This window comes from Capricornis sumatraensis, chromosome 4 (assembly GCF_032405125.1).
Source record: "Capricornis sumatraensis isolate serow.1 chromosome 4, serow.2, whole genome shotgun sequence".
Taxonomy (NCBI): Eukaryota; Metazoa; Chordata; class Mammalia; order Artiodactyla; family Bovidae; genus Capricornis; species Capricornis sumatraensis.
In genome coordinates, this window is record NC_091072.1 from 127,290,746 (window position 1) to 127,312,601 (window position 21,856).

Consider the following 21,856-nt stretch of genomic DNA (forward strand, 5'->3'; position numbering starts at 1 on the left):
TTTTACACACTATGAAGTGATCACCACAATAAGTATAGTTTCCATCCTTCACCATGTGTTTGGACTGCCTTGACTCTTTACGTGCACTTCCTAAACCCCTTCTCCTCTGAGCTGTTCTTAGATCTTTGAGTTTTATTTTGATTTGTGTGTTCATTTGCTTTGTTTTTTAGCTTCCACATGTAAGTGAAATTGTGTGGTATTTGTGTTTCTCTCTGATTTATTTCACTTAGCACAGTAACCTCGAGATGCGTCCATGCTGCCCCAAATGGCAAGAGTTCCTTCTTTTTTTTTATGGTTGAATATTTCCAGTTTGTGTGTGTGTGTGCTATCTTCTTTATCCGTGTACCATACATTGACGGACACTTTGGTTGCTCCCATTTCTTGGCTGTTGTAAGTAATGCTGTGGTGAACATAGGGTTGTATATACCTTTGGGGTTAGTGTTTTCATTTTCTTTGGATAAATACCTGGAAGTAGAATATGTGGATCATGGCAGTTCTATTTTTAATTTTTGGAGGAACCTCCACACTGTTTACCCCTTCATCAAATTTGTATGCCCACCAACAGCAACAACAGCCCACTCCAGTGCTCTTGCCTGGAATATCCCATGGGCAGAGGAGCCTGGTGGGCTGCCGTCCATGGGGTCGCACAGAGTTGGACATGACCGAGCAACTTCACTTTCTCTTTTCACTTTCCTGCATTGGAAAAGGAAATGGCAACTCACTCCAGTGTTCTTGCCTGGAGAATCCCAGGGATGGCAGAGCCTGGGGCTACCGTCTATGGGGTCGCACAGAGTCGGACATGACTGAAGCAACTTAGCAGCAGCAGCAACAGCAACAGTGCACAAGGGTTCCTTTTTCTCCACATCCTCTCCAATGCTTGTAATAAAATTTTCTTTATTTAATTGAGGGGTCATTTAAGTGTAGATTGAGTACCAAACGGGAAAGATACAATTTGTGTACTTAGTGTTCTTCATATTTAAGAATGCTAGTGTTTCAGTTGTGATTTATCCTGGATATTTTTATCTGATTCAGAAAAGGTACCACTCTGCTCACTTATCATTATTGGGCACTAGCCATTCTTATTCTTCTGAGCCTGTACAGGGGTGCTTGACAACAAACCAAGTGTTATTAATAAATGCTTACACTTTCTGTTGCGTTTTTCCCCAACCTGTCAATTTATCTATCTAAACATTTTTTTCCTTTTGCACTTACCACTGTAATTTGTGTATTCTCAGAGATTTTCATTTGCCATTTGCCACCACTGATTTGGTCTAATTTAAAAATATCACAGAATATGCAATATTTAATGAATAATAATTAAAAATAGATTTTTAATTATATCTTAAAGCAATTTTGTCATACCTAGAGAATTTTCAGGATTTGTAAGCCTAATTAGTCAGTTAGCTCAGTAATCACAATACCTATGAATAAAGATAATGCATTTTAGAGAACTAGCCATCTCTGGGCAGAACACTGTAAAAGATAAATTGTTAATAATAACCCATCTTCTCTCTTATTTGATTTTAAAGAAATCCATATACTTATTCTCTGACAAAATACCCTTAATGAGATAGTATCTTAGTTGCATTCTAGCTTAGGGGTGAAATAGGAATATTTATTTTTAAAATATTTTAAACTTTTATATGACCACTAAAGCACAGTTGGAGTTAATGCCACATGCTGGAAGAATGATTGACTGTTGGTAATTCATTAGTTTTTTTTGATTGGAGATAGGAGGTGTGGAAACCATTAACCCCCAAAATACATCCTAGTTCACATTTCAATTCACATTCTGGTATTTATATCAGAATGTTTTCTACCTCAATAAATGGAAGCTAAATGTGGATCATATTTTTGATTACATTAGAAAAATATTATTCTAGTTATTAATGTCCTTATAAAGTGAGATCATGAATTAATTCCTTTCTTTTCCTGCTTTAATTTCTGCTTTAATTGTTAAACTATATATAGAAAACTAAATTAGCATTGTCAGCTTTGCTTTCAACTTAATCTTTATAATATTTTGACAGTGCTGAGAATCTATTTCAGGCCATGTCTTAAAGGTAATGATATTTTTACAATTGCTTGAAAAAGTTTTATAATTATCTACACAGCTGACTTATTTTAACTCAAATTCTCCTTTCTCCAGTTGGTTAATTGATTTTCTTTTATTGCCTAGAAATTGTGATTTATCATTTGACTAGAGTTTACCTTTGGGCATGAGAAAGTAGGGTTTATTTTAACCAGTTAATGTATATCTTGCAATTTGTGCCAAGACAGAAGGCTAGAAAAAACCAGCTAGAGTGGTTCAGTTTGGGGGACAGAAACACCCTTTCAACAAAGTTTGGGATAGTGGTGTCTCCTTGCTGCTGGCTATAGTGTAATAGTGGTAGCAGCTCATGGGATGTATGAGGAGGGGGTAGGAGATGAGATTTTCTTGACCACACTGATGGGGGGCTTCATATCCTGGGGTGGCACTAGTGGTAAATAACCCGCCTGCCAGTGCAGGAGATGTAAGAGATGCGGGTTCAGTCCCTGGATTAGGAAGATATCCTGAAGGAGGGCACAGCAACCCACTCCAGTATTCTTACCTGGAGAATCCCATGGACAGAGGAGCCTGGCGGGCTACAGTCCATAAGGTTGCAAAGAGTCAGACATGACTGGAGCAATGTAGCATGCACTCACACACCAGTGGATTGCATCTTCACTGGTGTCAGTAGAAAAATACTTTTTAGGTACATCTTTGTGTAAGTTGTATTCATAGCAGCATACACTCATTTGATGGTTAGTTGTATCTAACATATCTGGTTACTAAAGGGGAGGTAAATCTATCCCCTTTGTTTAAACGTTTGTGAAAACTGGGTTGCAACATGTTTTCAGCAGTTTTAAGTTTTATGTTGTTTTTGTTCAGCTGCTAAGTTGTGTCTGACTCTTTGTGTCCCCAACTGCAGCACGCCAGGCTTCCCTGTCCTTCACTATCTCCCAGAGTTTGCTGAGACTAATACCCATTGAGTCAGTGATGCCATCCAACCGTCTCATCCTCTGTTGCCTCTTTTTCCTCCTGCCCTCAATTTTTTCCAGCATCAGAGTCTTTTTCCAGTGAGTTGACTCTTCACGTCAGGTGGCAAAAGTGTTAAAGCTTCAGCATCAGTCCTTCCAATGAATATTCATTCAGGGTTGATTTCCCTTAGGATTAACTGGTTTGATCTCCTTGCTGCCCGAGGGGCTCTCAAGAGTCTTCTCCAGCACAGCAGTTCAGAAGCAGGTATTAACCATGGACAGAGGAGCCTGGCAGGCTACAGTCCATGGGCTCGCAAAGAGTCAAACACGACTGAGTAACTAACACTTTAAGTTCTATAATTTTTCTTATTTTCTGTTGCTTAGAAAATAACATATAAGGAATATTGTCTTCTGTTAGACTTTTGAATGTTTAGAGCAAACCCAGCATATGTGTGAAGCAGTCATTATGGGTGAATCAGTCAAGTAAGAATTAAGTATTTAAAAAAGATGTACAGCTTGGCCATTTTGAGGCTGTTGGTCCTTCAGATGGGACTGGAGTGCATTTGCTTTGCTGTATGTGATGGACAGAAGCAGAGACATTGTATGCTGTGGAAAAGGGAAATTTATAAGGAATATTAGGAAAATATTCACTTGGGAAATTTGGACAGTAGTACAACTGATCGTTCAGGGTTGGGTTAGAGCTGTTATTGTTTCCTTAAAACTTTAGCTCGAGCTCCTGTCTAAATTGGGAACTTTTTGTCTTGGCAGCTAAAATTATATATTTTCAAACAAGTTTTTAAGTATCTCTGAGCATCACAAGATTTTCACCAAGAGGAATAGTATTGCCACTGCTGTTACTTTCCTTCTATTATATGAAGCAAGCCAGATCCTCTCATTCTCACTCACTCTCATTTCTTTTTATTCGTTCCCTCCTATTTCCATTAAAGAAATCTAGTGATTATTATTTTAACTTTAAAGAATATCTTTTTATCCCTATCCCTTGAATAACAGGTCTAAATAATGTCTTTATCTTCACACTGTGGAAAATCAGGAAATTAACACTTCTTCATTTTTCACCTTTTTTTTTTCCCACTTTGTGTTCCAGTGATTGCTTTATAGATTACTGGTCTGCATTATTATGACTTGTGACGTTTGTATTCTGTTCTGAAATACAATGAATTATCTTCAGTTCAGTTTAGTTCAGTTGCTCAGTCGTGTCCAGCTCTTTGCTACCCCATGAATTGCAGCACGCCAGGCCTCCCTGTCCATCACCAACTCCCGGAGTTCACTCAAACTCACGTCCATCAAGTTGGTGATGCCATCCAGCCATCTCATCCTCGGTCGTCCCCTTCTCCTCTTGCCCCCAATCCCTCCCAGCATCAGAGTCTTTTCCAATGAGTCAACTCTTTGCATGAGGTAGCCAAAGTACTGGAGTTTCAGCTTTAGCATCATTCCTTCCAAAGAACACCCAGGACTGATCTCCTTTAGAATGGACTGGTTGGATCTCCTTGTAGTCCAAGAGACTCTCAAGAGTCTTCTCCAGCACCACAGTTCAAAAGCATTAACTTCGGCGCTCAGCCTTCTTCCCAGTCCAACTCTCACATCCATACATGACCATTGGAAAAACCATAGCCTTGACTAGACGGACCTTACTCGGCAAAGTAATGTCTCTGCTTTTGAATATGCTATCTAGGTTGGTCATAACTTCCCTTTCAAGAAGTAAGTGTCCTTTAATTTCATGGCTGCAATCACCATCTGCAGTGATTTTGGAGCCCAAAAAAATAAAGTCTGACACTGTGAAAGTGAAAGTGAAGTCGCTTACTTGTGTCCGATTCTTTGCGACCCCATGGGCTGTAGCCTATCATGCTCCTCAGTTCATGGAATTTTCCAGGCAAGAGTCCTGGAGTAGGTTGCCATTTCCTTCTCCACGGGATCTTCCTGACCCAGGGATCAAACCCAGGTCTCCCACATTGTGGGCACTTTACTGTCTGAGCCACCAGGGAAGTCCAGTTAGAATATGAACAATATGGTTATTTAATCCTATTTAACACACACAGTAGACCGTTTCAGTTAAGACTTGCATTTTTTTTTCAACTCAAAGTAATTAATTGTCTTCTATGTTTTCTTAATCATTTCTTCTCTTCCATTGTCTTAGATGTTTCTTTCCGGAGCTTACATTTATTAGATATTTGACTTCCTGGGTGACCCTCCCTATTTCATTTTCTCTCTGTTTTGGTTTCCCCTGGACTCATTTTTATGCATAGTTATTTTATTTAATGGAGAAGGAAATGGCAACCCCCTCCAGTATCCTTGTCTGGAGAATCCCATGGACCGAGGAGCATGGTGGGCCACAGTCCAGGGGAGTTGGACATGACTGAGTGACTAACACTCACACATTTTATTTAAAATATGGTCTATTATAATACTTCATCTATTATTATGAGTCTTCAAGTCTTTTCACATGAGTGAATTTTCTAGATAACAAATGCTTATTCCATTTAGCACCACAGTAATTCTAGATGTACTATTTTTTTTTAACAAAGTGTTTCCATCTTTTTCATCTTCTTTATATTGTCCCTTTGACTCTTTTATGCTTTGTGTTGTGGAAGATTCCTTGACTTTCCCAGTTATTAAAGTATTAGTTAGTTGTTCCATCGTGTCTGACTTTTTGCAACCCCGTGGACTGTAGCATGCCAGGCTACTGTGTCCATGGAATTTTCCAGGCAAGAATATTGCAGTGGATAGCCATTTCATTCTCTAGGGGATCTTTCCAACTCAGGGATCAAACCTGGGTCTCCTGCACTGCAGGCAGATTCTTTACCACCTGAGTCACCAGAGGGTCCTTATTCCTATCTTTTTCAGCCAATTTTGAAATTTCTTTTGTACAGTCTGTGCAGTCATTTTAATTTCCAAGATTGCTTTCTTATTTTTATTTTCTATTTTTTTGAAGGTGATGTGTGCTCACAGTTTCTGAGGACAATAATTAGAATTATTTGAATTTTTTTTGTGTGCTTCCCTGTGTTTATCTTAATTAGTTTTTATTGGAGTATTATTGCTTTACAGTGTTGTGTAAGTTTCTACTGTACAGTAGAGTGAATCAGCTGTATGTATATAAATGCCCTCTCTTTTTTGAATTTCCTTTCCATTTAGGTCACCAGAGAGCCCTGAGTAGAGTTCCCTGAGCTGTACAGTCAGTTCTCCTTAGATAGTCTGTTTTATTCCTAGAAGTGCATACATGTCAATCCCAGTCTCCCAATTCATCTTACTCCCTTTCCCATTTGGTGTCCGTACATTTGTTCTCTACATCTGTGCCTCTATTTCTGCTTTACAAACAAGATCATCTGTACCATTTTCTAGATTCCACATATACACATTAATATATGATATTTGTTTTTCTCTTCTCACCAGTTTTCTCTAGTGCCCAGGCTCTAGGCGAGCAGGCTCAGTAGTTGTGGCCATGGGCTTAATTGCTCCAAGTCATGTGGAATCTTCCTGGACCAGGGATCACACTGGTGTCCCCCACACTGCAAGGCAGACCCTTAACCAATGGACAGCTAGGGAAGTCCCAGGGCTATTCTAATGTTCTTGCTTTTCCCTGTGATTTGTGGTGGTATGTCATATTTACAAAGATCTATAAATGACCTGCACGGGCTTCCACTGCAGTTTTGAGAGTCTGTTTCTCTACTAGCTTTCTCATGTAAATGACAAGGCTTACCCTGAACTCTGGGTGAGGGAAGAATACAGAAGTGGGTAGCCATTCCCTTCTCCAAGGTATCTTCCTCACTCAGGAAATGAACCTGGGTATCCTGCATTATAGGCAGATTCTTTACCATCTCACCCACCAGGGAAGCCCCCCCCCCAAATGATACACAGGCTTTCTTGTAGTGTATGTGTGTGTGTGTGTGTGTGTGTGTGTGTGAGAGAGAGAGAGAGAGAGAGAGAGAGAGAAAACAACCTGGAAGTACTAACAAGTGTTAAAATCAGAAGGTTTTTTCCCATGGGTTGAAATCTTTGATATATTTTCTCTTTTTACTGGTGTTAAAAACCTCCCTCTCCCCTGCATTCTTCTTCTTATTTGATCAGGATCTTTGGAGTTACTTCCAGCCCTATTCAGCTTCTCTGTCAATCCCTAATGCCTTCATTTGGCATCCTTTCAGGCACGTATTCTTGTTTCTTGAGAGAACATTTCTGCATTTCTCTAACTTTATCCTCTGGGTAAAAGCCTCTGCTGCTTGTCACTCTGTTTATGCTCATCAGAGAGAGGAGGGCTTGAACTTCAGCTATTCAGATGTTGTTCTTTCTGGAGTTGCCAGCTGACTATCCCACCTCCCATGTCCACTCTATGTATTGTTTGGCTGGGAACCTAGGAAGGCCTGTTCTAACTCTAAGCTCTTGCAGAGCAATTTCTTCTCTTCTTTCTCTGATGGACCAATCTCATCTTCATTCTGCTTGCAAAAATACCTCAATGTTTCTGTATTTTTTTTGGCAAGCAATCTTGTTTTTCAGTATTGTGATATGAAATGAAAGTGAAAGTGTCAGTCATGTCTGACTCTTTGCGACCCCATGGACTGTAGCCCACCAGATTCCTCTGTCCATGGAATTCTCCAAGCAAGAATACTGGAGTGGGTAGCCATTACCTTCTCCAGGGGATCTTCCCAACCCAGGGATTCAACCTGGGTGTCCTCCATTGCAGGGAGATTCTTTACCATCTGAGCCACCCAGGAAAAACTGTCTATTGAAATATAAATTTCAGTGGATCTTGGAAAGAAGAACATGTACTGTGTACTATTTTCCAATGCACATTTTCTCATACTTCTCAATTTTTTTATTTCTTGTCTCAGTTGTTTTATCATATGTAGTTTTGTGCATTTTACATGTGTGTGCATACACATATACACAAGAATTATATTTATAAAATGGACTGGCAGGATTTTGTCATATATTTTCTATCTGCTTTTTAATTGTCTTCTGCATCTAGGAAGGTACAAATATATATGACTGTTACAGTGTTTTCCCATATTGATGCTGTATAAAGTATACTTTAAACATTAACCATCAAGAAATCAAATAAGCTCTTGAATGTTTAATGAGTCTGTTTTAATCATTGGTCTTAAGAACTGAGACACTTTCAAGTTAAACACTTTTGTAGTTGTGTAAAATAATTTAATGGCAGAACTTGAAGCTTTGATAGTTTTCTTTTTTTCCCCATTTCATTGAGATATAATTGGCATATAATATTGTCATTGATATATGTATATATTGTGAAATGATTACTACAATAAATTTAGTTAACAATCTGACAGTCATAATTTTTTTTTCTTATAATGGGAACATTTAAGATCTACTCTCTTAGGAACTTTCAAATATACGCTATAGTATGGCTAACTATAATCACCATATTTACATTACATATCAGAATTTGTCTATTTTTTTCTTTTGTATTTGTTCTATCTGAATTGTTTTGATACCAGGCAAGTAACTTTAGTCAAATTAAGAGGAAACTGTTTAAATCTTTCCTTTTCAGCAAAGAATCGTGGAATTGCCATTCCAGTGGATTTGGACAGCCAAGTGAATACTCTTTTCATGAAGAGTCATTCAAACATGGTGCAGAGAGCAGCCATGGGCTGGAGACTATCAGCTCGCTCTGGACCACGCTTTAAGGAAGCTCTTGGAGGGCCTTCTTGGGATTACAGAAATATTATTGAAAAGTTACAGGTACAATAAGAGCATGAAATGACATTAATATTTTCTAAATTAATATTTGAATATATGTGGCCACATAAACTATGGTTAAAACTATCAAATTCTAGTTGGGTACCAGGCTTTGCTTTCCAATGTCCAACCAACACTATCCTCTTTAAAACATTGCTTCCAGGTAGAAGTTGTTGGGAGTCTTTCTTTTTTTCTTTTTGAGTAGGTATTATTTAATGTGTTCTGGCAGTGAGGTAATGGGTCTTAATATCAAAATAATAACTGTAACACATTTAGTAGAATAATTTACTTTAAAGACCCATGTAATAAATATTTTACAACCTTGCTTCAGTTCATGTCTCAATATCCTTTTATATTTCTTTGATGAGAATGGTGTGAGCACCTTTACTCCCAAATTATTTGCATAGTATCCCACTCCTGTGTTTGGCCTGGACATTCTGGGACACTGAGTAAAGAGAGGCATTGTATTAATCTACCCGGACTGCCATCATGAAATACCACAGCCTCGGTGGTTTAACCGACAGAAATTTCTTTCTCACAGCTCTGGAGCTAGAAATTCAAGATCAAGGCGCTGGAAGGTTTGTTTTCTTCTGAGGTCTTTCTCCTTGGGTCACAGGTGGCATGCTTGTCTCCGTGTCCTCATGTGGTCGTCCCTCTGTGCACATACACTTCTTTGTCCTAATTGCTTCTTGTAAGGCCCCTGGTCATTTCGAAGTAGAGCCCATCCATATGAATTCATTTTACTTGAATTACCTCTTTAAAGGCCCTGACTCCAAATACAGTCACATCCTGAAGCATCGCTGTGTATGTGCTGTGTGCTCAGCCACTCAGTCGTGTCCGTCTTTGCGGCCCCGTGGGCTGTAACCCTGCCAGGCTCCTCTGCCCATGGAATTCCCCAGGCAAGAATACTGGAGTGGGTTGCCATTCCCTTCTTCAGGGGATCTTCCTGGCGCAGGGATTGAACCCACATCTCTTGCATCTCCTGCATTGTCAGGTGGATTTTTTTTTTTTTTTTAACCACTAACACCATGTGGGAAGCCTCAAAGCACCAGGATTAGGGCTTTATCGTATGAATTTTGAGAGGGACACAATTCGGCCCATAGGAGATACCTTCCCACTCACATAACCAGTGAAAGATTTCATGGCACAAACTGGAGTATGGCTTGAGGAAAGTTTTTGGCATGGAGAATGGTCACAACATGAACTGGAATAAATATTATAAGAGGTAATGAGTAGATTACTTGGTGAAGATTCAGTTTTAATAGATGAATGTAGTCGCCTCCATTTGACACAACTAGAGAAAGCCCGTGCACAGCAATGAAGACCCAGCACAGCCAAAAATAACTAACTAACTAAATAAAATTCTAAAAAAAATGAAGGCAGGGTCAACAGACCTGGTGGTTCTTAGATGGAGATAGAGAGGGAGCATGAGGGACATTGAAGAGGCATGATGATTGGAGACTAGGTGACATTGTAGTCCCTAGACTGTCAGAAGGAAGGAGAGAATACAGTAAAAGGATCTTGGCTGTGCTCACCGAACACACAGTGAATAGATTTATTGGCTACTGAATGTATTGGAAGGTAGGTCTATATTTGGAGGTAATAGTTGGTTGATGTTGCTAAAAGAAAGAGTATAGTGATAGGAAAAACAAAGAACCTTTTTTTAGGCTAAACAAATTAGCCTAAAAGTTGCAGAATGGCCAAATAAAATGAGGGAAAAAAGGCACAGTCAGAAAGGAGGTAAGCAGGTTTATGAGAGACAGGGGAGCAGACATTTCAGGGGAGAGATTGTCATGTCAACCAGCATAAAGAGGGCATGCTTTCAACTTATTTTAGCATAGTCAGTGGCAATCATTTAATAAATATATATTTGATGAATACTCTGTACCAGCCACTGTGTTAAGTACTGGAGATAGAACCATGAGGTCTGTATCCTCATGGAAAATACATTGTAACCCATTAAGTAAATGATATAAGGTTAGATAATTAAAACTTCTGTGAGTAAATTCTGATAACAGTTTGATGGAGCGTCACTGGGAGAGTGATCCTGTAGTGAGGGAGTGCTTCTCCGTCGAGAAGACGTTGACACCCAAATGAGGAGGAAGAGTCTATTCAAAGAGAGCTTTATGGGAAAGGAAAAGGAAATGCAGTGATGCTTTGGCAGGAATGAGGTTGGGGATTTGAGAAACCAAGAGAATCCCATTGGGGCAGATGTGAGCAAAGGAAGAGAGTATTATGAAATAAGGAGCCAAATCACATAGAGACTGCCATGCATGATAAAGTGTTTGGCTTTATTCTAAATGTGATGGAAAATCATTGGGAATTTTTAGCAGAAAATAGGCATGACTCGGTTTACCTTTAAAAAAACACTGTGGATTTCGAGTGGTGAATTGACTGTCGGGTCCAGACAGAAGCAATGAGTCTGGTTCATTAGTTATTGCATTAATTCAGGTAAAAGGTAATGGTGGCTTGGCTTAAGGAGGTAGTGATAGCAATGAAGATAATAAATTTTGGATATAGTTGGTCCTAGAGCCATTGGGGCTTGGTGGATGGATGGGAGAGTTGTGGATTGTTGGAAAGAGAAATCAAGGATGAGCCTTGGTATAACATGATTAGATCATTTGCTAAGGTAAGGAAGGATGGGAGAGTTGGAATCCAAAGATTCTGTATGGAGAATCTTAAGTGTGAGATGTCTATGTCAGTATCTATATGGATGTGTCAAACAGACAGATGGATGTATGGGTCTGGGGTGGTTTGGAAAGATATCAATGCAGGAAATATAATTGTGGGAATTTTCAGCATACATATGATGTCAAAACCATGCAATTTCATGAGGTTCCTCACAGAAACTGTAGATATAGAAGAGAAAGGACCAGGAATTTGGTAAAGGACTAGTCAGGACATAGATGGAAAACAAGGAAAAAAGTGATGTTACAGAACCAAGAGTAGAAAGTGTTTGACGAATCAGAAACAGTGTGTAAAATGCTTAGGTAAAATGAGGACAGAAAAGTAACCACTGAATTTAGCAACATGGTGATGATTGCTGCTGCTGCTAAGTCACTTCAGTTGTGTCCGACTCTGTGAGACCCCAGAGACAACAGCCCACCAGGCTCCCCCGTCCCTGGGATTCTCCAGGTGATGATTGCAGCTAACTGGTATTCAATGATTACTACATTAAGGAGTGGCCAGTACATGTTAGAGGCTGTTTTTTCTTTTTTAGCTTTTTAAGCCATTTTTAAAATGAAGCATAGTTAATCTGGGGGGTAATGAGAGATTCCCTGGTGGCTCAGACAGTAAAGAATCTGCCTGCAATGCAGGAGAACCGGTTTCCATCCCTGGGTCTGGAAGGTCCCCTGGAGAAGGGAATGGCAACCCATCAGGGTATTCTTGCCTGGAGAGTTCCATGGACAGAGGGGTCTGTTGGGCTACAGTCCATGGGGTCCCAAAGAGCTAGCTGGACATGATTAAGCAACTATTTCACATAGTTTATTTGCAGTGTTGTATTAGCTTCAGGTGTATATCAGTGATCATTTTTCAGATTATTTTCCATTATAGATTATTACAAAACATTGTAGAGGCTATTGTATGTATTTACTTTTAATCCTCACAGCAAGCCTATGTAATTGCTAGTATCATTATCCTGGGTTTTCACATTGGGGAAAAAAATGAATTAAAGAGATTATGTAGTTGACCCATGATTGAAACAGGAGATAAAGTCTGACATCATAGATGCCTGGACACAGTTTATTTAGAGAATGAAATGAAGTTGAGAGGTAATCTGAAAGAGAGGTATGTTATTGTGATGTTTTCTTAACTACGATAACTGTGGTCACATTTGATAACCATATTCTCTTCTCGCCTTTGTATAATATCTAGTTTCTGTGTATGTGATTTTTTTTTTTTCCTCCCTGGTAGTCTCTCTCAACTATTATGAGGAATTCCTCAGAAAACTTATTTAGTAATTGAAGGAGAAATTATCACTTTTTCTAAAAGGGAAGGAAAGAGTTAAACAAAAGTTAACTCCTGAAATCTAGTCATAAGGAATCAAGAGACTACCAGGAAGAAAATAACTTAGAAATATATGTTGAGAGTAACAATAAGCAATTGGCAGTCAGTTTTCTGCTTAAGAGAATAAAGCCACAGTTATGAGCAAATAAAGTATTGCTTTATGTGAGTGTTGTTTTTTTTTTTTTCAGTTTGTTTTCTTAGTTAATTTTAAAACAAAAAGGGGAGGCTTTCATCATTAAATAATGTTCAATAAATTATCATTGCTTATAGTTAATTTAAGCAATATGTCAGTTGACTGCTTTCAGCTATAATTAACAGAGAAAAGTGGCTTAAATAATAAAAAATATATCTTTTCACACACAAGAAGTCTGAAACTAGGGCTCTTCCTGAGGTGTTTAATTCAGTAGCTTTATTGGTTGGGGTCTCAACCACCATTAGTCTGTGGACTTTCAGCGTAAGGCTGGTCTTCAAAGGTCCTTTGAGGGCTGCCTTGTACTTTGAATTTTCACACTCTGAGGCTATCTTAGAAGCCATAGCTAGTTTCTAAAGAATCTGCCCTGCCCACTCCCCAGCTCCATACACACCCTCACACTCAGCAGACTTCACTTGGTATCTCATTGGTCAAGACTGTGTCACAGAATCACACCTAACCAGTTGTTGGCAGGGGAAATGGAATGACCACGACTGGCTTAATCAACCTTGACTCTAGGGGAGGTGGGCAGGGGCTCCTCTCCCTGACAATGTTGTTGCCTGACTGAGAACAAACATGGAGATTCTGTTAGCAAGGAAAAGGATGAGGAAAGGCTACTGGTAGATGATCAATAGTGTCCGTCAAAAAGTATAATTTAAAAATACTACTAAATGTCATCAAACCCTTGTATAGTACTAATACTGCTTCAGGTAATATATCAGGGAGTTTCCCCCACTGGAAAAAAATGGTCAGTTTCAGGTGACCAGTGACACACATGAAGTCTTTCTTAGCTGTTCCCTGAGCATACTCTAACTCCAGTTTGATGAATACCTGTACTGTCTGTGGTTGCTCAGTTGGTAAAGAACCCGCCTGCAATGCACGGGACCCAGGTTCGATTCCTGGGTCTGGAAGATCCGCTGGAGAAGGGAACAGTTACCTATTCCAGTATTCTGGCCTGGAGAATTCCGTGGACTGTTTATTCCGTGGGGTTGCAAAGAGCTGGACATGACAGAGACTTTCACTTTCACTTTTGCACTATCTGTATTACAGTCCCAGACACTGCCGTACTTGTAGCAGTGGCTTTACTGACTTTTTATCTTTCCTGTATATTCTTAGAAATCTATAGCTACCCACTCCTCCTTTATCATATAAATGAAAAAGGAGATCCAGGAAGTATTTAGACAGAAGGCCAGCCTCTGCTTAAAGCACACGTATCCAGTGCTTTGGGAAGTAGGGTACCTCTTCTCTGAAAGTCCCACATCTCATTTTTGGTTAGTATTCATAAGCTTGTCCTATTTTTAAAGGATGAAATCTGAGTCAGGTCTTCACATGTCTTCTCTTGTGCTTTATTCCTTAGGATGTAGTGGCCTCCTTGGAGCAACAGTTCAGCCCGATGATGCAGGCTGAATTCTCAGTGTTGGTTGATGTCTTGTACAGCCCAGAACTGCTGTTTCCTGAGGGAAGCGATGCGAGAATAAGATGTGGCGCTTTCATGTCGAAGTAAGTGGGTACAGCGAGATGCTGCAGGTGCTGCCGCACCGAGCCTGCCTCTGACATCCCTGTTTTCTGACACTGCTGGTGCCTCATGACAGTCCACAGAGCATGTGAAGCGTCTGAAATCCCTGCAAATGTACTTCCAAAATCATTCGTGTGATTCAGTGGAAATTTTGTTTTGGTGATTTTCAGGTTATCATATTTATTAACATTGACTGAAAATGAAATGTATCATTGGGCACAAAATATCACATAAAAGAATATCTTTGTTCTGAGTCCTTTCTATAGCTATATGGTGTGAACTTTTAAAAGATTCCAGTTTAAGGTCACTGATTTTCCTAAAGAGAAAGAGGAGGGAAAGGGAACTAGCATTTATTGAGGTCTTACTTTGTGGGCTATTGTCCTGTGTATGCTTACCCATGTTATCTAATCTGTACAAATGCGCTGAGAGATTGGGCCTCATTTTAGAGATGAGAAAACTGAGGCCCAGCTGTGCTTCAGTAACCAGCTGTTAAGTCTCAACCTGGCACTCAGCCACGCTGCTTTGATGATGCTCATCTAAAGCTCTTTCATTTATGTATTTCTCTTAACATTTTTGTGGTATTGTCAGGTCTGTTGCAGTGGGTGTGTTATCCTAGAATATTTTCATTTTAATGATAAAGGAGCAGTTCTCAAGGAAATGTAAGCAGTTGTGAGAGAAAGTTTTAGGCAGCTCCAGAAAGATGCATCCTAATGCAGAGGACCCTTCACTGAATGATTTGTGCAAGTAATCGCATGTTGACTCAAGATGGCCAGGCAGAGGGACGTGGGCTCCTTGGGGAGAGAATCTGGATGAAGGGTCAGAAGAAGCTGCAACCCCCTTGACCGTTATTTGTCACAGCCTCTTCTGTATGGTTGAGAATATGGCTAAAACGGTCTCAAAGCCTCCTCTATTGACTGTGACATAGTGAGGCAGAAATTGAAGGATGAGTGGACACAGGAAGTGTGTTTCTTTCTTTTACCAGTTAAAGTTGGGATTTGGGGAGAGAAAAAGAGGTATGGGGTGAGAACTGACTGTAGGGATCATGTTGAAGAGCAGGTGGAATTCCTCCATTATGGCCAAAATCAGGAATTCTTTACTCTTTATCACTGTATCTTAAGAAGCCTGGGAAGAGTGGTCTTGTCTGGGTACTAACCAGCCTTCTAATAAGCATTTTTAAATGAAGAGGTCTAGAGTGTCTGCAAACTGCTGACTGTGGAAACCACTGGGAAAAAAAAAAAAGTAGAGGTGTTGTCTAGTATAAAAAGGGTCTTTGACAAATATACTTTTTCTCCCATGAATATATATCAACGTATATATAACATAGGTTAAAAAGTAGGCAATAAATGTGAGATTTTTAACTCCAGGATATTCATATGATGCTATAGCTATATCCCAGAGGCTTGATGGTCTAGACAAGTGATTGACAAATTCTGGCCCACAAGCCATTGATAATTTTTGCAACTAAAGTTTTATTGAAACACAGCCACACATATTCATTTACGTATTGTCATCAGTGGCTACTTTCATACTATTACAGCAGAACTGACTAGTGGCCTAGTCTGCATGGCCTCCAGAGCCTAAGCTATTTACTGTTTTGCCCTTGAGAGAAAGAGTTTGCTGATTCAGTGTCAAGAATTAGTGTCAATACGATAACTATACATGGCTATTAATATGAAAGTTTAAATTCATTACAACACAGATAAAATATTTAGTCCCTCAGTCGACATTTGCCACATGTTAAATACTCAGTAGCCCTAGTTAGCTACTGGCCAACAACTAAGACAGCACAGTTATAGAACATTTCAACGATCTCAAATAAAATTCTGGTCTAGAACTTAAGGATATAGGTGTGTGAGAAGGCGATGTAAAGTAACTCAAAATGTCAAGAAAATATTGACCTGTGCTGAAGATGAAGCCAGTCTGTTGCAATATTAGGTAAATTCAAAGGAGAGAAGCAGAATGACATGATACTGAGAATGTATCACAGGTCCTACATTCGGATGGAGGAAGAGAAACTCACACATAGTTTAGTGGTTAGAGAAAGGATTTTTATGCAGTTGTATGTGAGTGATTGTAGCATGGCTTGAGGCTCAGGGATATCTGTTTACTTTTGCATAATTCTGGGAAGAGCCAAGAGTTTTATTTGCAAGGATATCTATTATAATAAAATTAGAATTCAACATCGTTAATTGCTGTAGGTCTTAAGTGGGCCCTCTGACTTCCTCAGATGAATTTAATTATTGGAACTTTTTGAGTCAGATGAGTTTGCTGGAGAATGTCAGGGCTAACCCCCAGGAAAGGACCAGATTACACATTAGTCACACGTAGTGAGAGAGAAGAGAATAGGTCATTGTCAGAATTGGCTTTTATGGTGGCTGCATGTAGTTCATTAATATCCATACTTACTCCTCCCTTATGAAGGAGAAGCTTAATGTTTCCCAAATTATGGGATGTGACTTATGAAGAGGAAACCACCGATTTGTAAAAAAGAATTGGGAAAGAATATAAAATATCAGCATGCATCTCATATAGTGAAGGTAACTTTTTGTGATCATTGTATAAATACACTCACATTCATGTATTTGTATGGCGAATTGTTTTGTGAAGCTTACTCTTTACTTAGATACAGAAAATTTGAAAGCCAAATGATCTAATTCAACCAAACATTATTTGATAGATGAATACTTTGTATAAATCCCAAGAAAGTATTCATTTATTCCTACCAATATTTTCAAATGGTTAGTGAATTAAATATTTTATCTAAAAAAAAAATTTTATCTAAAGAAGAATTAAGGAAAATAGAAATAGCCTAAGAGAGAAAAATGTCAAAAGAAATTTAGTGTCTACCAAATGATTTTCATGAGCTTCCTTGGTAGCTCAGCTGGTAAAGAATCTGCCTATAATGCAGGAGACCCTGGTTTGATTCCTGGGTCAGGAAGATCCCGTGGAAAACAGATAGGCTACCCACGCCAATATTCTTGGGCTTCCCTGGTGGCTCAGATGGTAAAGAATTTGCCCACAATGCAGGATACCTGGGTTCGATCCCTGGGTCAGGAAGATCCCCCAGAGGAGGACATGGCAACCCACTCCAGTATTCTAGCCTGGAGAATCCTCGTGGACAGAGGATCCTGGCGGGCTACAGTCCATGGGGTCGTAAAGAGTCAGACAAGATTGAGCAGCTAAGGACAGCACAGTCTATAGGAAAAAAAACTGAATAACTCTTTCAGAGAGGCTTTTTGTTTCTTGCCAGGAGACCTTTCTACCAATAAATGTGCCTGACCACATGGACATATAGCGCCCTGCCCAGATGTAACAAGTCTAAGAGGAAATCACTATCCTTCCCAACATGAAATAGGTGTCATTTAAAACTATCATTAGTTCAGTTCAGTTCAGTCGCTCAGTCGTGTCCGACTCTTTGCGACCCCATGAATCGCAGCACGCCAGGCCTCCCTGTCCATCACCATTTTCCACCTACTAACCCAGCTCATACATTTTCGGCATCTGTGATCTCCCTTCCCTCTGTTTTTCTACTTCCTGTATGCCATTGTTTGCCAGGTCATGGCTGTTTTATTTCTGTATTGCTTCTTATGCCCTTTCCCCATCGTGTGCCCTGTTCATCTCTTACTTGTTCTCACGCTTCCGTGCCCTTGTCCCCACTGCCGTCTTTTTAACAGGTAGGCAGGATCATACAGCTCCTTTAACACAGTGGTGCTCTATTTTCTATAAATTCCAGACTCTTTAGCATAATATTCCCAGTTCTTTCTTTTCAGACTGCACTTTTTACACTCTCCTTTTCCATGTCTTTAGCTGTCAGCTGGCAGTTAGAGTATACCTATTTCCTGGACATGACATCAGCTTTTCTGCCTCTGCTCTCTTTTCCATTCCCTTTGAAATCACTTCTCCCCACTGTTTCCTGCCAGGTGAAATCTTCATAGCTAAATGTTACATTGTTTCTGAAACCTTCTCTGGTCAGCCCTAGGCAGCTCCCCAACAAAATGTAATGGCTTCTTTGTCCAGTTTATGACTTTTGCCTTTCTCTCTGCTCTAACTTCTTATAAGACACAGCTGTATGTAACCTAGGACTCCCTTCATCAGTGGAGGGATGTCCTGTCTCCACAGAGTGGTGCTTCAGAATTTTGACTCTGAAGTCAGGTTCAGTTCAGTTCAGTTCAGTCACTCAGTCATGTCCAACTCTTTGCGAACCCATGGACTGCAGCACGTCAGGCTTCCCTGTCCATCACCAGCTCCAGAGCTCGCACAAACTCATGTCCATCGAGTCAGTGATGCCATCCAACCATCTCATCCTCTGTTGTCCCCTTCTCCTCCTGTCTTCGATCTTTACCAGCATCAGGGTCTTATCCAATGAGTCCGTTCTTTGCATGGTGGCCAAAGTATTGGTGTTTCACCTTTAGCATCAGTCCTTCCAGTGAGTATTCAGGACTGATTTCCTTTAGGATGGACTGGTTTGATCTCCTTGCCATCCAAGGGACTCTCAGAAGTCTTCTCCAATACTACAGTTCAAAAGCATCAGTTCTTTGGTGCTCAGCTTTCTTTATAGTCCAGCTCTCACATCCATCCATGACTACTGGAAGTCAGATGGACCTGGTCTATTTCCAGATCCCACAACTTAACAATTGTGTAACCAGAGGAAAGTTGCTTTGCCTCTTTGGGTCTCTGTTTTCTCATTAGCAAAATTAGCCTGTTAATAGAACCTAACATATGAATTTGGCTTGCTGTGAGGATAAGTGGAGAAAATGCATGGAAAGTGCTCATATTTCACTCTGACACTTGATAAGCACTGACTAGCCGCTATCTAGTGAAAGCTCACTTTTCCTCGGGGCACTGTCCCATAGGATTCCTGTTATGTCACTGAAATCAAATCATTCCATTATATTTTACATGGTTTTGTTTTTTTCTAGGAGGACATACCTCACGGGGTTGTTTTGAGAACCAGCTTTTTAACAACATGAGTTCTATGTGCTAAGCTATAAATTCTGATTCTCAGCATCTTATTTGATTCTGAGTTCTTGGAGATGTTATATAACTGTGACCTCAAATATTTCTCTTGACAGAACTCCACTACAGAGGTCACCACTGTAAAATTAATTAGAATCTTTGCCAAAATTATAGCAAAAATAGTAAATGGATAGACTATCTTGAATTTACTTTTTTTTTTTTTTGCTTCTAATCACGAAAACTGCCAATTTCTACCAAGCCCTAGCAGTGAAAAATAGCAGTTATTATTAGTGGAAACTGGAAAGCATCCCATTAATGCTAAGGCTCCAGTGTTGTATGCTGCTATTATATAGTTAATGTGATATACTACATGGAAAATAATATAGAATGGCATAATATAATAAAGTGTACTATACTTCAGATATTCATATTTCTTTCCTAATAAACTTGTTTTAGTTCACATGATAGACTTGAAGATAATCAGCATTTCATTGGTCTTTTTAGAGTATTATGTCCCACTAAAAGTGTGTTAACTGAATAAACTTGAGAAGCCCTGGGGTATACTAACTATAAAGCAAAAGTTTTATAATACAAAGTTTATAATTTTAAAATTTTGATGATATGTATCTAGTTTGCTTTATACTCTAAAATAATGGTGTGATTATTTCTTTCCCTCTGGTATATGATGCTATTATATTGACTTAAAGAGAAATTACTATCCTATTAAGGCTTAATGTTTTGTTTTAAGGTTGATTAATCATACAAAGAAACTGATGGAAAAAGAAGAAAAATTGTGCATTAAAATTCTTCAGACTTTACGAGAAATGCTAGAGAAGAAAGACAGCTTTGTGGAAGAGGTATTTAAAATTTTTTCTTGCTGTTTGAAAATAAAATAGAATTTCTAGAATACTATAATGAATGTTTTAACAATAGGCTATTATATGATTATTTGTATTACTTATTAATAGTGTGTGTACTTAGGTGAATTAGATAATTTGAGTTTTTATGTTATTCATCTCTTAATGTTTACTTTTGATTTGAGAAGTAACTAAGATTAGAATGGCCCAAGTATTTGGTTTATTTGTTATTATTATCTTTTGTCATGAATATATATATTTTTCTCATATAGTATCAATGGACCAAATGATCTTTCTTAAGCATTATTAAGATTTTGTACAAAGTTCTGCTGTGAATTTAAATGGTCTGTGCATTTTGGAATATGTTGATTTTTCATTGTACATTTATGTTCATGTCATTTTCTAGAATATTATACCCAGTATTATAAAATAGTACTTTTTTAAATAAATGGAACTATAAGTTTCTATTCTTAACTATACTAAATATTGCACAGATGATTTTCAGGGAATATCAACTTATAGATAATAATTGTCAGCTTGTTATTAAAAATGACAGCTCAGGTGCTCATTAAGAGATAGCTGGCAGCATGTTTAATACCCAAGGTGATACACTTAAATATAAAATATAAATCTAATGTAGGTTTTTTTTTAGCTAGCTACCTTTACTGTTTACTTTTATGTTAGGTATCAAACATAATTTATAACATGCTCCTTAATAATTTTTGTTCTGTTTCTGTAAATATTAATTATCTGGTATCTTTAAAATTTGAAAGATTTTATTTTTATTTATGTATATGCTGTCTAATTCCAAAAAGATTGTAGTGGTAGATTTTTTTTCTTAACATATTTTGGTAGAAAAGAATTGCAGTGGAATCTTGGATATTAATAGAAGGGGGGATAGCTTCAAAATACAGCATTTGAATCAGTTGTTTGCTTCAGTTATCAAAATGACTTCTGCATTGCATTAGTTCTCATCATCCTTAAAACTGTATTTGGGAAACATTAATAAAATACACGTGGTCAATACAGTTTTAATAAATATTGCTGTACCGTAGAACTCAAGAAATATGCTTATAAGTTTGACTATATGGTATGTTCTTAAAAACAGTACATAGAGTTCCTTGGGACTTTTTGTTTCTTTCTCCTTTGGTTCTTCAAACTATTGCTGTAGATTGTTTGATATTGGCTGAAATATCAGATCCTAAAGTAGAAAAAATGAGGTCATATGAATTTTTTAGAGATGAGTGAAGTTTATGATAACAGTTATTTGTGCTTAACAGAAGATATGTGATAAGCCTTTCAATTTTATATAATAGATGATTATTGAATTACTATAAAGGAAACTAGGAAAGAAATCAGGCAAAATTTTACTGTGACTAGTCGGGAGAGTTTCAGCACATCTCCCAAACCACTGTAAAATAATTCATGCTGCTATCTGGGTCTCCTTTACACTCCTAGGGTCATCACTAACTAGTTCAGGCTTTCCTCTTCTCTTATCTGGAAAACACCAGTGCCCAGTTCCCTGAGACCTCCTTGAAGGGAGGCAGGGCTGCTGTTTTCAGAGCTCCAAAGACACTATTCCCATCAAGTATGATGTGAACGGCACCCCCAGGACAC

At 38.7% G+C, this 21,856-nt stretch overlaps 1 protein-coding gene across 3 annotated transcripts in view; it reads left to right on the forward strand.

Annotated features, from left to right (window-relative positions):
* The window catches only part of ITPR2 (inositol 1,4,5-trisphosphate receptor type 2), a 598,268-nt gene that overhangs the window by 303,286 nt on the left and 273,126 nt on the right, over window positions 1-21,856 (forward strand). For all 3 annotated transcript variants that reach the window (XM_068970194.1, XM_068970196.1, XM_068970195.1), the window contains exons 35-37: window positions 8,525-8,715; window positions 14,268-14,410; window positions 20,131-20,239. In XM_068970194.1, coding sequence (XP_068826295.1) covers window positions 8,525-8,715; window positions 14,268-14,410; window positions 20,131-20,239 — 443 coding nt within the window. The remainder of the gene's footprint in view (window positions 1-8,524; window positions 8,716-14,267; window positions 14,411-20,130; window positions 20,240-21,856) is intronic.